This window comes from Rhinatrema bivittatum, chromosome 12 (assembly GCF_901001135.1).
Source record: "Rhinatrema bivittatum chromosome 12, aRhiBiv1.1, whole genome shotgun sequence".
NCBI classification, from domain to species: Eukaryota; Metazoa; Chordata; class Amphibia; order Gymnophiona; family Rhinatrematidae; genus Rhinatrema; species Rhinatrema bivittatum.
Window position 1 is genome coordinate 74,994,475 of NC_042626.1, and position 18,635 is coordinate 75,013,109.

Genomic DNA, 18,635 nt, shown 5'->3' on the forward strand with positions numbered 1-18,635 from the left:
CAGAGGTATCCCTTAGGACGGTGCCCTCCTTTCTACTGAAGGTCGTGTCGGAATTTCATTTGAATCAGACCATGGAGTTGCCTGCCTTCACGGATTTGGATCTGAATACGCCTCAGGCTTGCAACTTGCGAGATTAGATGTGCGGTGGATTCAGCTTCGCTATCTGGAGGAAACCACTGCTTTTTATTTGTCTGATTATCTGTTCATCTTATGGAATGGTCCTAAGAAAGGACATAAGGCAACTAAAGCTACTATTGCCCGATGGTTGAAGGAAGCCATAACTTCGACATATATATATGTCTTGGGCGCGCAGTACCGGAAGGTTTAAAAGCGCATTCAATTCGATCTCAGGCGGCGTCTTGGGCGGAGAGTCAGTTTGTTTCGCCGCAGGAAATTTGCAGAGCGGCTACTTGGAAATCTTTACACACTTTTGCTAAGCATTACCGTTTGGACGTCCGTGCTCCGGTTGGCGACTGTTTTGGCAGTAGTGTTCTTCGAGTGGGTTTCTCCAGGTCCTACCCCATTTAGGGCAGCTTGGGTACATCCCAGCGGACTGGACTGATCTTGGTACGTACAGGGAAAGGAAAATTGGGTTCTTACCTGCTAATTTTTATTCCTGTAGTACCAAGGATCAGTCCAGACGCCCGTCCATGTAATCTGGAGAGTCCGTTTGCTATCGTTTTTTAATTCTGCAGAATATTCTCAAGTGGACAGCATTTACGTTGCATATGGAAGTACTCCCTCCATGTACATAGGTTCCAGAAGTTATGCAGTTTCTTTCATTAGGTGGTTTGATATAGCCATTGGTTCTTATGTTGAGGTTATGATATGATTCATTCTGCTATGGTATGGATTATACTGAAGGATCACAGATGGCACACCAGGGTAAAAGAGGGTGCCTTTCAGTTTTGCTCTGACTCCCATCTGCTGGAAGGGAGACACAACCCAGCGGTCTGGACTTGATCCTTGGTACTACAGGAATGAAAATTAGCAGGTAACCCAATTTTCCTTTGTTTTTTTTCGTTGGCCCGACATGCCGAGAAGTTCAGCGTGCCGGGCATGTGGCTTGGCACGGGCTCGTCTGTCGCGGAACAATCTCTGTTCAGGCTGTCTCCCTGGGGGGAGAGGGAACCACTGCGGCTGCTGGGGGGTCTTGGTGCGGCTTACTTCAGTCTCCCATGCGTTCAGGGAGCTGCCTGATCCTTCCTCTGCCCCGTTCCTGCTGAGCCCGGGAACGGGCACCATTTTGGATAATTTCAGTGCGGGCCGCATCGGGGGAGGGCATTTTGCCGTCTTCCTTGTCTCCTCAACGGCCGATCCCCCAGGGAGCCAAATCAGCATTCTCTGGCCCGATTTCACTGGGGGATGACCCTGATGGTGATGGGGACTCCTCATCCTCTTTTTCTTCAGACTTTGTCCTTTTATGGCACAAGGCCTTCAAGGCCAGGAAAGCTAGCAAAAACCAGGGGCTTGACAAGTCTGCATCACCGGTGCTCCTTAAGTCCCAGAAAAGGTCCAAACAAAAGGAAGATTAAGGGTCCACTAAGCTAAGCGCCCCCTTAAGGTCAGTACACCCGCGGTCCACAGGAGACATTCATCCACAGACACCTCTGATCCGGAGGATCTGAACCGTCCATCCCAACCTCCGAGGGGTGGAAGAGGATGGTGACCAGCCACAAGGACTTGGCCGAGACTCTCACCCTCATGGAAGGGGACAATCCAAGGGTGGTCCGCCTGTTCAGAAAGGAAGAGCTAGGACCTCTTATTCCTGCTATTTTGGGGGAATTAGGCCTGGAGGCGGTGCAGGAGCAATCCCGCTTAAGCTGTATGGATCCAGTGTTGTTGGGCCTGAGGGGTCCTCCTACTTCTTTCCCATTCCACTTTTTGGCTACTGACCTTTTGTTTAAGAAATGGGACACCCCTGATCTCGGCTTAAAGATCTCAAAGGCTATGGACAAGCTATATCCTCTGCCGGAGGAGGCTTTGGACCTTCTTTCGGGTCCCCAAGGTGGATGCAGTGGTTTCGGCAGTTACAAAAAAAGACCACAATCCCAGTCACAGGCTCGACGACCTTCAAGGATTTTACAGGACCGGAAGCTGGAGCTTCAACTCAAAAAGATTTTTGAGGTCTCCGCACTGGGGGTCAGAGCTGCAATGTGTAGCAATTTTCCTTTGAGGGCTGGTCTTCGATAGGTGCAGCAGCTGCAGGCCAGCGAATCACTGTCAGAGGGGGAAGCTCTCCAGGCCGGATGACTTGAAGCTGTCATTGCTTATAGTGCAGATGCCCTTTATGATTTGCTGCGAGACCAGGGCAGTACGGCTGGTGTTGCAAGCCTTCTTTCCGATCCTCAAGGGGAAATCGGTCAGGGTGCTGTCGGACAATGCGACCACGGTGGCGTACATCAATCGCCAAGGAGGAACAAAAAACCAGCCAGTATTGTTGGAAGCTCGTCAGCTAATCAGTTGGGCGGAGCAGAATCTGGTCAGCATAGCGGCATCCCACATAGCCGGGGTCAGCAACGTTCACGCGGATTTCCTCAGTCAGCATCGACTCGATCCAGGAGAGTGGGAGTTGGGCGACAAAGCATTTCAGCTCATCCTCGACACATGGGCATGGATCTGATGGCAAAGTTCAAGAATTCCAAGGCTCCAGCTTCTATGCTCGCCGCAGAGACACGGGAGCAGAGGGAGTAGATGCTCTAGTTCTTCCCTGGCCGTCGAACGTCCTGCTCTACGTATTCCCGCCTTGGCCTCTAATCGGCAAAGTTCTCAGGCGAATAGAACTACACCCGGCAGAAGTGATCCTGGTGGCTCCAGAATGGCCGCATTGTCCCATGATTTGCCAGATCTGGTCAATCTAGCGGTGGCGGGTCCCCTGCGGTTTCTGGATCTGCTGCATCAGGGACCCGTCTGTTTCGACCAGGCAGATCGCTTCTCTCTAGCGGCATGGCTTTTGAGAGGCAGCGGCTGAAGGGCAAAGGCTACTCGGACGCTGTAGTGACTACACTTTTGAGGTCATGTAAAACTTCCACTTCCCTGTCTTATGTCAGAGTATGGAAGATTTTCGATCCTTGGTGCGTAGAGCGACAGATTGTTCCTACCCGAGTGTCCGTGCCAGATATCTTGTGTTTCCTTCAAGCTGGATTAGCTAACGGCTTATCGTGTAGTTACTTGAGGATGCAGGTGGCAGCTCTTTGTTGTTTACGCGGTACCATACAGGGGTAGCGTTGGCTGCACATCCAGATGTGTCTCGCTTTCTTCGGGGAGCGAAACATTTACGTTCGCTGGTGAGACATCCTTGTCCTTCCTGGAATTTAAACGTAGTCCTCACGGCTTTGTGTGCGGCGCCCTTCGAGCCTTTAAAAAGGACAACATTGAAAGACCTCGCGTTGAAGGTGGTATTTCTAGTGGCGATTGCTTCTGCTCGTAGAGTATCCGAGCTTCAGGCATTATCATGCAGAGAGCCCTTTTTTTTTATTTTATTTAAAAAGTTTTGTATACCGTCGTTCGAAAATACATCACAACGGTTTACAGTAAAAGAACATAGAACAAAAAATACAGTATATAAAATGTACATTATTAGTCTAAAAGGCTGGATAAAATAGCTTAAAAGAGATAAACATCACAGATAAAAACAATATTTTGAGACTCTTGATGTTAATGACCTTTTTTTAGATCTTCCGAATAGGCTCGCTCGAAGAGCCAGGTTTTTAGGTTGTTTTTTTCAGATTCTGGGGTATCCTTGCGAACGGTTCCTACTTTTCTTCCAAAGGTAGTTTCCTCCTTTAATTTGAATCAGTCTGTGGAGCTCCTGTCCTTTTCGGAGCTGAACCGGTCGGATCCCCTTTCTAAGGACTTAAGGAAATTGGATGTTCACAGGGCTCTGCTGCATTATTGGAAGTTACCAACAGTTTTCGTGTCTCGGATCATCTTTGTGCTCTGGAGTGGCCCAAAAAGGGGTAATATGGCGTCTAAGACCACGATAGCCCGATGGCTGAAAGAAGCTATAAATTCTGCATATTTGCTATGTGGTAGGTCCTTACCAGTGGGACTTCAAGCACATTCTACCTGTTCTTAGGCGGCTTCTTGTCAACAAATTTCGCCGCAGGAGATTTGCAGAGCGGATACATGGAAGTCATTACATACCTTTGCAAGGCATTACAGGCTGGATATCCAGGCCCCGGATGCGGGAGGATTCAGAGAAGGTGTGCTGAGAGCGGGCCTTTCCAGATCCCATCCCAGGTAAGAAAGCTCTGGTACATCCCAGGAGTCTGGACTGATCCGGGTATGTACAGGGAAAAGAAAATTGGTTCTTACCTGATAATTTTCATTCCTGTAGTACCATGGATCAGTCCAGAGCCCCGCCCACTTAGTGCATAGAGGTAATGGAGAATCCGCTTATTCAGCATTGGTTTATTTCTGGTCTGCAGATTAATCTTATTCACAGTATTCAACGGATTCTGTGCCCATTTGGGGTTAGTGATCAATTTACATAGTGATCCAGTTCAAGTTACATGTTTGGGTAATAGTTTGGTTTTGAACCATTCTGCTTTGTTACTGAGTAATACTGACAGACTGTGGGTGGCATCTCAGTATATAGGGCAGAGTCTGTCAAAGCTTTCTCTGTCTCCATCTGCTGGAGGGGAGGCAAAACCCAGGAGTCTGGGCTGATCTGTGGTACTACAGGAGCGAAATTAGCAGGTAAGAACCAATTTTCTTTTGCCTGAGTCCCACCTTTCACCAGTAAAATAAAACTGTGGGAACCAACCTCAACCAACCTCAAACCCTCTCTCACTAATTCCTGCTGAATATTTATCATACTATTACCATTCACAACTGTGTCATATTTATTCATTTGATTACCTATGTACCGTTTCATAGTCTTATTTTTTCACTTGCTATTCTAATGTATCAATAGGCTGAAATGTAAATATTGTGCTGTTCAATTTCTCCCCTTCCATCCCAAGTTTATTTTCCTTGTTTTTTGTAACTCTCCCTCTCCCTTTTTCTGATTCACTGTATTTAAAGTTCAAGGTTCTTATTGAAAATATTGTTTTTTACGTTACGTTATGCTTTACACTCCTTGTTATTTGTAAACCGGGTTGATGTGATGCCTATCATGAAACTCGGTATAACAAAAACAATCAATAAATAAATAAGAGTGAGAAACTGTTTAAGGTTGTTTTGCTTTGACTTCCCTTTTCACCCTCGGCCATGGGGGAGGAGCAGGAAGAGTGAAGTTGCCTTTGCTGCTTGGCTCTGGGTCTGAAGACTGCACTGGTGGAATTGGCCCAGGCCTGACGGATGCACACATGCTCCTCTCAAGAAATGACTTTTCTTTCCAACTGTGTAACACAGCACCTGCAGATCGGCCTATTGCGAGAAAGGTGTTTGTGCCTGGGGTGCAGTTCTCTGACTGTCACTGGACCTTGCACCCTCTCTGCTTGTTACTGTGGTCTTGCCCTGCACGTCTGGCTAACCTGGCTTTTCCATTGCAGGTCTGGTTAATCTCCTGTGGTGGCTGGGCTGGTGTGTGCGAAACCAGCTGTACCTGCCTTATGTTTGGAAGTGTGAGGTGGTCGTACTGCTCCTCCAGGCCTTGGCTCTGCTGGAACTCCTTGACTTTCCCCCTCTTCTTTGGGTTGTTGATGCTCACGCTCTTTGGCACCTGAGCACTGTCCCAGTGCACGTCCTGTTTTACAGGTGGGCAACAGAGAGGGCGATTTCCTAGCACCCAGACAGATGAATTCAGGACCAGTGGGTTATGCACCTCTGCCAGCAGATAGAGACGGAGCAAAACTGACATCACGGTACTTGTACTCCTGCAGTGACATCAGCCTGCCAGTATTCTCCATCTCCAACAGAAGGTGGATGTGCATCTCCCCACTGGGGATTGCTTCATTTTAAAAAAAAGAAAATTGAGGAAATAAATTTGCCCCCGCTCTCCTGCGGTGATACCAAATGGTCCCTTCCACAGTTGAGAATTCCCGAGTGATTTCTGTGGTCCCTCAGATGAGTGCCTTGGGCCGGTAGGGTTTTTTTTCAGCTGGCGTGGACTTAGCTGTTAAAACAATTGAAAGGCAGTGGCTGCAGGAAGTCGAGCACAGCGGTGACGGTATATGCCTTCTCAGCCCGCAGCGGAGACTCTCTCTGTACTTAGCCGGGAAAGACTGAGCTCAGATAAGAAGGTTTAAAAAAAAAAAAAAAAAGAGAGACAGAGTAGAAGGGTTGTTTGTAAGGCTTTTCCCTTCCTCCAGTGTCTGTGCTTGGTGCGCTGTGCCGACATTCGTTCCTGCTCACGAGGGAGGTTAAGGGACTTGGGCAGACTGGTGGGTTGAGCAGCTCGAGTGTGCTGGGCCCCACTGTAAGACTTTTCTCTCTGCAGCACATTGTAGGCTGCGGCGGCGTTTTCTTTTTTCCCATTTGACTATTTATTAGGAGTATAATATACAAAATAAACAATATCATAGTTGAATATGCAACTGTAACATACTGATTGGATTAAGTGAATGTGCAAAGTATGTCCAACCAATGCAAGGTACATAGCATCAACCAGCCAAGTGGCCATCTTAATAATAATAAAAATAAAAACATTGAACATATCCCAAGTTGTGATTCACCTCTTCGTAATCAGTAACTCCCGCATTTTAACCCTCCCCACCCCTCCCTCTCGCTGTAAAATCTAAGGTTAATCATTAAGCATGGCAGCTGGAATCAGTGTCTCGGCACGACCGTGCTTCCCCCAGCTGCATAAGAGAGTACATGAAGGAGCGACTCCCCCCTCACTCGCATAGTTCATACAGTGCCCACGTCTTCTGAAAGATAAGGAGAGGCCTGTTTTTGCAAGCAGTGATCTTCCCCAGCCAATAGATGGTGGAAACCTTCCGCTGTACTTCATTCAGTTGTGGAAGTTTGGGCGACCGCCAATTCTGGGCAAGAACCCATCTCGCAGCCTCGAAAACAAAGTATGAGACCTGCAGGACTTCCAAGGGCCCTGATACGTTTAGTGGTACCTGAGCAGCAGAATACCCAGAACTTGTATTACATAAAAGTGCTACCCAGTGAAGAACCTGATGCCAATAGCTTTGCATATAAGGGCAGGTCCAGTAGGCATGAAAGTATGTGCCCTTCTGTTGACAGCCCTTCCAGCAGACATCTGGGGACGAAGGGTACATTCTGTGTAGGCGTTCTGGGCAGTAATGCCAACGGTAGAGCAGTTTATAGCTATTCTCTATAAGCGAGGAGGCTGTGAGTCCTCTACCTATGTGGTGGCGTTTTCGCACGCTATTTCCTGCTCGTTAGGCTGCTCTTTTCATGCAGATGCGTTCGGCTGGGATCCACGTTGTGCACCCAGTTTTTGGATGCTTACTTGGAATGCCTGCTTGGGTGCCAGGTGATAGCGGCTTCCGTGTGCCCACCGTGCACTGCCGGTGCGCACAAGTTGGGTCGCATTGGTTATGTGCTGTAGAGGGTGGCAGTGCGTCTAGTTTTACGACGCCTAGCCTTAGAATGCCTAAATTCTGGGCACCTAAATTTTACAGTGTGAATTCGGCTGGAGGTACACCTTCAGTCACCCGTTAAGTGTACTGACAGACTGATGGTGCCTGTGGCTAAGAAACCGAAGCGCTTTTCCCTCTGCTGCCTGTCATATTCGGGCATCTCAGCCTGGCGTGCCCTCTAACTTGTGCCAGCACTGCTTAGAGGCTCAAAGAGAATTATCTTCCTCTGATTTTACTAAGCCTGGTTCTCCCAGCTTGACGACGGCCTAGGTAAAGACGAGGGACGCCTGACCTTGGAACTCCCTTAACTGGTTCATCAGTGGGCACAGCACAGGTGCCTTCTGGTTTTGGCATGGATCCTTCTGCCTTTTCTTGGGTAGAATTTTTTTCAAGGTTTGCAAGCGCCCCATCCAATCCTGGTACTACTGTTAAGCGCCAGAGTACACAGATTGGCAGCTGCTCCTCCCAATAGGAATGCAGATGGCACTGATGATGAGGCCGATCCTGACTCTCTGGAGGATGGAGAAATTCCTGCAGGACTGGAGCCGTATAGGACTATGTTGCGGTTCTTCCATAGAGATGAACTACCGGCTCTGATTTCCCAGACATTGAAGATGCTGGGAGAACTTGTGGCAGCTCCCATGTCTGAGCCAAAGAAAAATCCCATTCCTGAATAAACCCAAATCAGTCCAGACAAGTGGGTATTTCCTCCCTACCAGCAGATGGAGTCAGAGAAACAAACCTTAGAGGCACTGCTACATATCAGAGAGTGCCACCCTGCCAGGCTGTTCTCTGACTCCAGCAGATGGTAGAGGTGCAGACCTGCAGTTTGAGATTAAGAAAGAGCGAAACTGAAGTAGGAGAATTTCAGAGGAAGCTCCCTGAGGTGTTAGGCTCCTTGGAGGACCATCCCTCAGGTTGAGCTGGGTGTCCGGTGGGGAGGTTGGGAACCCCTGCCTTGTGCTTGCCCACATCGTGCCGGGGGCCCTGAAAGCCAGGGGACTGGTTCCCTCAGGGCCTCTGAGGCCTCTGTCTGCAAGGCCCTGGAATCGGGGAAATATCCCTGTATGAGTGTTTTGCCTTTGTATCTGTGATTTTAAAGTTAAAAAAAAAAAGGGGGGGGGGGGGCAGAAGGTACGGCCATGAGGCAGACTTTCTCAGCAGGGAGAGTCTGGACCCAGGAGAATGGGTATTGTTGGACGAGGCTTTTCAGCTGATAGTGGATCACTGAGGCCTTCCATTTCTAGACCTGCTGGCAACTTCTTGCAATGCAAAGGTTTCTCGATCCTTCAGTCACAGGAGAGATCCAAAGTCCTTGGGTATCAATGCACTTGTGCAGGAAAGGCCGGAGGAGAAGCTGCTGGATGCCTTTCCCCCATGGCTCATGTTGGGCAGAATGGTTTGGAGGGTCAGGGGTCACAGAGGGATGATGGTGCTTTTGGTGGCACCAGTTTGGCCCAGGAGACCATGGTATGTGGATCTGCATTGGCTCCTGGTAGATTCCTCCCTCCGATTTCCGGTGCACGGGAGTCTGTTGCAGGAAGGACCTGTTCTTCCTGAAGATCCTACTCTGTTTTGTCTTACGGTATGGTCCTTGAGAGGGCTCGCTTGCTTAAGCTTGACTATTCTTCTGTGGTGCTTGCCACCTTGCTATGAGCAAGACAGTTTTTTCCACTTCCTTAGCCTATGTGCGGGTTTGGTGTGAAGATTGAGGTGTTCTTCCTCATTTGGTTAAGATCCTGCTCATTTTGGACTTTTGCAGAATGGGTTGAATAAAGAGTTGGCTCTTAATTCCTAAGGCACAAGTGGCGGTTCTTTTCTGTTTCAGAGGTCAGGTGTGTGGTGAATCCTTATTGGCTCATCCCGATGTAGTCTGTTTCTTGAAAGGAGTGAAACATCTTTGTCCTCCCGTGCGGTTACTGGTACCTTGTGGAGAGTTAATCTGGTTTTGGATTTCTTGACGGGCCCTACGTTTCATCCAATGCAGGGCCTTTCCTTGCAGTTACTGACCTTGAAAACGGTGTTTCTTATAGCAATTTATTCTGCACGTCATTTCCGAGCTGCGTTTTGTTCCTTTCTCTTTGCCAAAAGTGGTCTCAGAGTTTCACTTGAATCAGTCCATTTCCCTGCCTTCTCTGGACAGAGAGAGAGATATATACAGAGGAGTATCGTCTGTTGCGACCCTTGGATGTCAAGACACACATTGTCAGGTATCTAGAGATTACTGAGCCTTTGTGGAAGTCGGATCGCCTGTTTGGCCTTCATGGCAGTTCTAGACAGGGAAAGCCAGCCTCGTGGGCTAGAATAGCTCGCTGGATTAAGGAGGTAGTCACGGCTGCTTATGTGACTGCTGAGAAGCCATTGCCCACTCAGGTTAGGGCTCATTCCACTAAGGCTTAGGCAGTGTCATGGGCGGAAGTTAGATTTTTGTCTCCCAACGACATTTTCTGAGCTGTGATGTGGTCCTCCTTACACAGCTTTGCTAGGTATTATTGTCTGGATGTGCAGGCCCAGGAGGACGCAGCCTTTGCACGTTCGGATTTGACAGGACTGCAGACAGCTTCCCGGCCCTATTTGGGAGTAGCTTGGGTACACCCCACTGGTCCTGAATTCATCTCTCTGGATCCTAGGAAATGAGAAGTTACTTCTTACCTGATGACTTCCTTTTCTTAGACCAGACAGATGAATTCAGTTTCTTCCCCTCGTATTATGGACCACGTGCTCCAGGAGTTACTCATAAGTGTTACTCCAGTCCCTAGACTAGTGTTAATGTGTTTTTTGTCTGAGTTCAGTGTTTCCTGGTGGCTGAGTATTGAAATGATTATCTGTTGTTAATCAAGTGTTTGAGTCTGCCCCCAGTTAGCTTTTGAAGAGAATGCTGGCAGGCTGATGTCACGGCAGGAGTACATGTACTGTGATGTCAGCTTTGCTCTGTCTCCATCTGCTGGTAGAGGTGCATAACCCACTGGTCCTGAATTCATCTGTCTGGTCTAAGAAAAAGGAAATTACCAGGTGAGTAGTAATTTCTCAATCTAAGAATTATTTCAGAGCTTGTGTCTAAACTTTCTCCTGTGAGGGCCAGAAATGTCCTCTACTTCTCCCTGAACTATCAGTGTCCTACTAAATGATGCCAGAAAGGCCAGTGATGTGGATTGTGTGTGTTATGGGGCTTGTGGCGGTGCTGGCATGAATCCTGAACTGTGGCACCTGAATTCCTAAATCTGGTCCTTTTTATTTCCCTGCTGTAGTTTTCTGGTGGATGACAGCCGCTACCTATTGAAGGTGAATCCCTCTGATGTAAAAATAGACTGAAGCCAAGCATGGTGCCTGGGACACATGGATTCTGCCCCCGCATCAAAGTGTGGTACCGGGGCCAGGCAGCCCCCATTCCTGCACTGCTCAGGCCTCTTGTGTGGAGAGAGCAGATCCTTTGTAGCTTCCTTTGGGCAGCTGGCGATTGTTATGCACTTTCCTCTTATCATTTGACTTTTTTGTTTTGTTTTAGGCCGTTACTGTATAAAGAATAAGTTGTAGATATGGCATCCTTCCTCTCCCAGCTGTTTCCTAGCTTGTGATGAGGTTCAGTAACAGCACAGCACTGCTGCAGCTGTAAAAGTGCACAGATAATGTATCTCCTGGCCTGCTGGAGTGTGCCTTACATCATGTTAATTGACAGAATGGGAACAGAATTACCACCATGGTGAGCTGCTAAAAATAACATTTCTGCTGTATGATCCAGAAAAGTGGTCCTTGGGCCTCCTTTGGCTTTTTGGGGGGGGGGGCGTGTGCTATCAGACCTGGAAAGGGTATTTGGGGGGAGAAAGCAAAATTATGCATTGGAGCAGTTGTATGAAGATGTCTGAATGCCTTGCCTTGCTGCTCCTGCAGCCAAGCTGTTCTTAAGTACTTGGGACATTTTGGGATAAAGCTCCCTGTCCTTGTAACGGAGGGGAAGAGCTTATGGCCATGCATTATGCAAGGCAGCACCAGCAGCAGTAGCAGGAGCATGGATGATCTGATACCGTGTGTACCCTGAGAGCAGGCAGCCCAGGCCTGTGCTGCAGTGTGCTTGGGATAACAGCAGGTGGCGTCCTTGGCTAGGAAGTGTTCATAGACACTGCGAGAGACGACATCCCTGTCTGCCTGGTGCAGGCCTGGTTCTGAGACCAGGAGTTATTTTACTGTGCCCCTTCTCAGGGTTATGCTGGGCTGGCCATGCACAGAGCCTGGCTTACAGATCAGATCCCTGGGCCTGTTAGAAAACCTCTTAGGAAACAGTCCATGGTCTCTCCATTCACTTTTCTTTTAAAAAGTCCCCCTCCATGACAATTTTGGGAGTACTTTTAAGAGATGGTTACTAAGGGGAGGGTTCACTGCCCTTTCCTTAGAGGGCAGTAGTCTGGGGGAGGGATGCAGAAGCAGGATTTTGCACAGCCCTTCTCAGCCTGCTTATTAGAGCTGGAGGCTGGGTGGCTCATTAGGGCTGTTCTCGAGAATGAGGGCTAGTTTGGGGGATGGAATGAGTCTCTCTCTCTCTCTCTCTCTAGCTGTCTTGCCAAATTTGTTTTAAAGGTTTTGTTAACTAAACAAAAGTGCATTCTCTCTGCCAGGCTGCCTGTACACTTCTGGAAAGTGAATAAATTACTTGTGATCAGTCTGAGGTCCTCTTTTTCTCCCCCGACTGCCTCCTCAGGGTGTGTAGCTTTATGCTGTTGTCTGTTTTATTTCAGCATTGTCTCACTTCTGGATTTTCTTGGACACTACATCAGCCTGGGAATGGCCAAAGCTATGTCAGAATAGTCTCACTGGCAGAAGACCCCCCTGCTCGTGTACACAGTCGCTCACAGAGGAGCAGGCCCCCACTTCCCCATCCCCCCTGTGGATCAGCTCAGTGCCCCTCCCCAATGATCTTGGTGAAAAAAAAAATTAATTTCAACAGAAGCACTTGGGTAGCAGACTCGAAATGGATGGAGCACATTCATGTGGCCTTGTCACCTTGTAAATGAAGTTAAATTCTTTAAATCCAACCATCAACCCCCCCCAACTGTGGGCTGTGCTCTGGGTCACTCCCACCTGTTGCTTGCACGGTGCTTTCCTGCCCCCTGTGGGAGGACGGGAGTAGTGCTCTCCAAAGCACTCTGGCACTTGCCTTTGTGCCGGGGGCAGGATGCAGCCATCAGTCAATTACTTAATCTGCCCCATTATTTTTTTTGAGGGGGGAGGGGGGAAAGGAAGCAAATACCCCTCACCGTGTGTTAAATCTCCATTTATCATCTTTATTTATTTATTAAACCAATTTCTATACCACTTAGGCCATGTTCAAAGTGGTTCACATAAGAAACAAACATAAAAACCTTACAGAACAGAAGTACGTATGCTAAAACAATCCAAGATCTGTGTAGATTTACTGTCGCATCACAGCCGGAGCTACCAGCACACAGACTGGGAGTAGGCTGTAGGGAGAAATCCATTTTGGTTTATTTCAGAGGAAAAAGAAGCTAAAGTACATTTTGCAGCATGCCAATAATATGAAAAGCAATGCCATGCATTGAGATGACTTGAAAGAAAGGACTGGGGTTCTGGAAAGCTGAGCCCTCAGCATGGATAATGTGCCGGGCTTATACTGGGCAGGGGCTGCTTCAGTGGGGAGGGTAGCGTGCTGTGGCATTGCCTGGGCTCATCCTGCTCGTTTTTTCTGTGCATGCATAAAAAATATCCCCCTGACATCATCTACCCCAATTTTCAGGCTGGAGGGCATGACGTAGGTGCGGAAGTCGCAAATTTTGTAGCCGCTTTTGGTGAATGCCTCTTTCACCTCCTCTTCTGTCACTGGCACCACCAGCAGCTTGGCCTCCCCTGCCAGGTAGAAGGATTCCTCCAGGGCTCCGATCATCAGGAAGTGGCCCCCGGGCTTCAGCAGCGTGGTGACATTCTCCAGGGCTTGCTGGAAACTCTCCTGGTCTGGGCTGGCAGCCTCCAGGCAGAAGGTGGATACCAGAGCATCAACGGGCTCGGTCACCGCCGAGCCCAGTGGCTTTAGCTGGTGAATGTCGATGGGCAGGACACGCTTGACCTTCTCGCGCAGTTTCCTCTCCTTGTCCTTCCAGTGCTCACTGAAAAGAGAGAGGAATGAGCTGCGCTTCAGGTGCATGGGTTAACTCTCCAGTGCCCTGCAGTAGATGGGAGTAGGAGACAACATGCCCTGGGTCAGGAGGGGCTTATGCTCTGATTACATCTCGTCCTGGGGAAGGTAAAGCACACAGACTATCCATGTGTGGCTGGCTGCCTCTCTGATGGGTGAAGGGTAATGAAGTACTGAATGAAGGAGGCCATCAGCCCTTTGCTGTTTACAATACATGGCTTCCTGCTTAGACCTGCATGTTTAAAGGGATTCAGTGAAGTTCACATAGTGCATGGCTGGGGCTTTCTGGACTGGACATAGCACTAGTCGGCCGCCAGCTCCTGAATGAATCCCTTGGGGAAGCATGAAGTGAGGCATGTGGGCTGATGAATAGTGTCAGATTGACTGGGCCACAGGCTGTGCCCATACATGACTAGATAGTGGGTGTGACATACAAAATAGCCAGAGATGATGGAGTTTCTCAGCATGGTAAGGGATAGTAAACATTCAGACTTGGGAACAGAGAAAGAGGATGATTCCCCAACATGCTACTCACCCTTTGCCCTCCAGGCTGCAGGTGTGTTTGATGTAGGGGCTCCAGTCAAAGCTATTGGGCTCAGCCTGCAGCCACTTCCTCAGCACCTCTCTATTCACCTCCAGGAAATCTGTCATTATGATCTCTTCAAAGTGGTCAGTGCTGCTCAGAAGCTGGTAAATGGTGGGTCCCGAGCCAATATCTATTATTGTGTGGCCGTGAACCTTGCCTGATAAAACACAGAAAGAGACTGATGGCAGATAAGACATCCAGGCTGTACCACCTACCACCATACTGAGTGCTCTAAGTGATCTCTGGCTTTAGTGCTGCTGAGAATCATCTGTGCCCATCTTGGCATTACCTCGTATGCTCTGCAACTTAAGGATTCTCAATATTTATCCCAGGCTTTACCTTTCACTCCCCGGAGCTAATGATCCCCTATGCTTATCCCAGGCTTTACCCCTCACTGCCCCCACAGCGAAGGATCCTCTGTGCTTATCCCAGGCTTTACCCCTCACTCCCTCACAGCTAAGGATCCTCTGTGCTTATCCCAGGCTTTACCCCTCACTCCCCTACAGCTAAGGATCCTCTGTGCTTATCCAGGCTTTACCCCTCACTCCCCTACAGCTAAGGATCCTCTGTGCTTATCCCAGGCTTTACCCCTCACTCACCCACAGCTAAGGATCCTCTGTGCTTATCCCAGGCTTTACCCCTCACTCCCCCACAGCTAAGGATCCTCTGTGCTTATCCCAGGCTTTACCCCTCACTCCCCCACAGCTAAGGATCCTCTGTGCTTATCCCAGGCTTTACCCCTCACTCCCCCACAGCTAAGGATCCTCTGTGCTTATCCCAGGCTTTACCCCTCACTCACCTACAGCTAAGGATCCTCTGTGCTTATCATAGGCTTTACCCCTCACTCCCTCACAGCTAAGGATCCTCTGTGCTTATCCCAGGCTTTACCCCTCACTTCCCCACAACTAAGGATCTTTTGTGCTTATCCCAGGCTTTACCCCTCACTTCCCCACAACTAAGGATCTTTTGTGCTTATCCCAGGCTTTACCCCTCTCTCCCCCACAGCTAAGGATCCTCTGTGCTTATCCCAGGCTTTACCCCTCACTCGCCCACAGCTAAGGATCCTCTGTGCTTATCCCAGGCTTTACCCCTCACTCCCCCACAGCTAAGGATCCTCTGTGCTTATCCCAGGCTTTACCCCTCTCTCACCCACAGCTAAGGATCCTCTGTGCTTATCCCAGGCTTTACCCCTCACTCGCCCACAGCTAAGGATCCTCTGTGCTTATCCCAGGCTTTACCCCTCACTCCCCCACAGCTAAGGATCCTCTGTGCTTATCCCAGGCTTTACCCCTCACTCGACTACAGCTAAGGATCCTCTGTGCTTATCCCAGGCTTTACCCCTCACTCTCCCACAGCTAAGGATCCTCTGTGCTTATCCCAGGCTTTACCTCTCACGCCCCCACAGCTAAGGATCCTCTGTGCTTATCCCAGGCTTTACCCGTCCCCTACAGCTAAGGATCCTGTGTACTTATTCCAAGCTTTATTCAACATCCCCCTACCCCTGATGCCTAGCCTGCGCTTTCTTGAAGTCTGTTACAGTGGAAGGCTGTTTCATGCAACTGCCACTGTTTTTGTGAAGAATATTTCCTTCTGTATCTTTCTCCCATGAATGTTATAACTTGATCGTTTGTTCTAGATTAGCAGTTCTCAATCCTGTCCTGGGGGACACCCCCCCCCCCAGTCGGATTTTCAGGATAGTCACAATGAATATGCATGAGATATATTTGCATGTAACCATCTCTCCTCCCTGTTCATCCCTGCACACCCTATGCAGACAACTGTTTGCTGACCCATACACAGAACTATACCTACAGCCTGATATGCACACACCTGTGCACCCTTCCATGACCACACAGACACTGCCATCTCTGTACCCTGACTTGCACCCATTTGTGTACCTGTCTCTTGAAGCAGTCCATGCAACTGTCCCTGCCATGGATATCTATATATACACATATGCTCGTATACCTGCCTACCGCACACCTCTGCATCCTAACCCACAAACCCAGAGCCAGACTCGCAGACACTGCTCACCTGTCCTAAAAGCCTCTGCCAGACAGCGCAGCTTCCAGGGCACCACAAAGTCATCGGAGCTGAAGTCTGCCCGAGGAGGCATATAATTATTCTGCAAATATGCTCGGGGGTTGAATTTCTGGTAGCTCTCCCCCACTGCAGCTATGCTGCTCATGTTGGGAGGGAGCTGTGCAGAGTCTCTCAGGGTGCAGCTCTCCAGCCCCTCTATTTAAAGGCTGCTCAGCATGCTCTCGGCATGTCTGAGCACTAATTGTTCAATTCAGTTAGTGCTTCTCTGACTGCCCCTCCACTTAACTCCTGAAAATCAGATAGAAGGTCCTGCTACCTGCAGGGAGTGGGCAGATTAATCCTATTTCTCTGCTTTCCCCTCCACCCCCCTGTTTTTTTACAAAGATTTCTATGTAATTGGCATGCAACTATTTACATGGAGGAGGGGGCTCTGTGACCTTCAACCACTGTTTATAAGAGCTCCTGAGCATTTGGCAGAAACTGTTCAAAGGAGATGTAATGGCCCCACATCCAGTTGCTGTCCGTCTGCCACATCTCATAATAAGAAAAGATCCAGAGCCATTCCTGGGCAGGGAAACTAGCTGACAAGGTTTGTCCTGTGTTGTCTCTACAACCCCAGGAGGGGATGCCGGGCAGTGCACAGAAAGAGCACTGCATTGCCCGGGACATGAATGCCGTCTCAGTGCCACAAAACAGGCGAGGCGCACCAGAACACGCCACTTCTTGGTGGCTGCGCTGACAACCTCCCCTAAAGTCCCACATTAATGTTAGCGACTGCAGGCCTGGTGCACTGGGGTGCATGCACAGAGAAACGTGTCCAGAATCGCAGCAAGAAGAGGGGCCACGTGCCACTGCCACACAACTCTACCCTTAGTTTTCTTGCCTTCTCTCCTTTTTTGGTTTCAGATAATTTTTTTAATCTTTTTTTCTCTCTCTGCTCTCTCCCCCACCCCTACTTCCTTCTCTTTGGCCTCTATACAGCCTCACTTCCTTTCCCCCCTCTCATCTGATCTCCCTTACATCTCTTCAGCCCATTGTCACCCTCCTTGATCCTCCCCCTCTCCCCACCACGGATTGGGCTAGGAGGCGTAGGAGAACGGCTCTGCTTTGCGCTGGTAATCCTTTACTTCACAGGGCCTCGCTGGCTCTTTGAATCGTACAGGACATTGGCTCAAAGTTCCAATCGAGACCCCAGGAGGCAGAGGAGATGGTCATGGCCTGGGGTTCTACTGTTCTCTTTCTGCAGGCCCAGTCAGCGGTGGGGAGAGAGGAATCAATGGCCCTTCGGCGTGACCTCCGCCAGGCTGCATGGCAATAATTCCTCTGTACAGGGCATTGGTGGGATCTCACCTAGAATATCCTGTCCCGTTCTGGAGGTTGATACTTCCATAAGGACAGGGCCAGGCTGGAGGCAATCCTGAGAGAGGCAACTGAAATCCTAAACATGTAGACAGTAGTAGAGGAGAGATGGGGGGATTCGACAGATTCATTCAAATACCTCAAAGGGAGAAATAATGCACAGGAGAAATTCAAAAACAAGGGGTCAAGTAATGAGGTGGAAGACTCACGAAAGATGCCACTTAATGGGGAATAATCAACATGGTTTCAGCCTTACAAACCTATTTTTTTTCAAGATGTAAATCCTAGGGGTGTGCATGGTAACACATTTTATTTCATTTTGCTTTTGTTTCATTTTGGGGGGATTTTTTTTTCTTTCATTTCATTTTATATTATTTAGTTTTGAAATTTAAGTATCATTTTTTGTGCACATTAATTTGAAAAGTTCAACTTCAGGAAACTCGAGCGTGGGCCTTTTTTTTTTTTTGTTAAATTTCTTTATTGAAGCAGTTTTAAAAGAGGTAACAAAAACCACAGACACGTGAAATTTCACAAACGCCAAATGTGCAATTAATTATAGAAGTAACTGACCATAACCTGCTTCAGTAATTTTCCACAGATTAATAGCATTAATACCAATCTCTGTCCATTCATCCGTCACACATATCCTTAACGAATACAGAAGTCAGATTCAGACATCAAAGTCAAGTTTGTAAACAAGGTCTTGCTTCATTAACAATCTTTGATCCAAACACACTTCTCATTTTTTCCCATTTTTCCATAGAGTAATATTTTTGATTTCCATTCACTCATGTTCAGGATTCTTCACTATGCCAACAGGATAGGCTCCGCTTTTTGGCAATGGTAAGAGCAACACCTGAGCTCGGGCCTTTTCTGTCATTGGTCCTGCTCTGTGGATGCGCTGCCCAGTGAGTTGCGTCCAGTTTCAGACATGGAAGTTTTGCAAATAGTTTAAAGGCCTTTTCCTAGAAATGGGGCAATGTTTTCCCCTGCCTTAGTGGTTATG

The 18,635-nt window shown here is 48.6% G+C and overlaps 2 protein-coding genes across 7 annotated transcripts in view; one reads left to right on the forward strand and one right to left on the reverse strand.

Annotated features, from left to right (window-relative positions):
* Nucleotides 1–12,154, forward strand: part of PGAP3 (post-GPI attachment to proteins 3) — a 46,396-nt gene extending 34,242 nt beyond the window's left edge. For 2 of the 5 annotated variants that reach the window (XM_029572155.1, XM_029572156.1), the window contains 2 exons: nt 5,499–5,703; nt 10,748–12,154. In XM_029572155.1, coding sequence (XP_029428015.1) covers nt 5,499–5,703; nt 10,748–10,811 — 269 coding nt within the window. In that variant the 3' untranslated portion in view covers nt 10,812–12,154. Of the gene's footprint in view, nt 1–5,498; nt 5,704–10,747 lie in introns of those variants that run through there. The other 3 variants (XM_029572157.1, XM_029572159.1, XM_029572158.1) reach the window with 2 other exon arrangements.
* A 600-nt stretch (nt 12,155–12,754) lies between these two features.
* Nucleotides 12,755–18,635, reverse strand: part of PNMT (phenylethanolamine N-methyltransferase) — a 39,821-nt gene continuing 33,940 nt past the window's right edge. Inside the window, exons 1-3 of one of the 2 annotated variants that reach the window (XM_029573378.1) lie at nt 16,262–16,429; nt 14,177–14,384; nt 12,755–13,612 (exon numbers count right to left, since the gene is read on the reverse strand). In XM_029573378.1, the coding sequence (XP_029429238.1) occupies nt 13,177–13,612; nt 14,177–14,384; nt 16,262–16,415 (798 nt within the window). In that variant the 5' untranslated portion in view covers nt 16,416–16,429 and the 3' untranslated portion in view covers nt 12,755–13,176. Of the gene's footprint in view, nt 13,613–14,176; nt 14,385–16,261; nt 16,430–18,635 lie in introns of those variants that run through there. The other variant, XM_029573379.1, reaches the window with a different exon arrangement.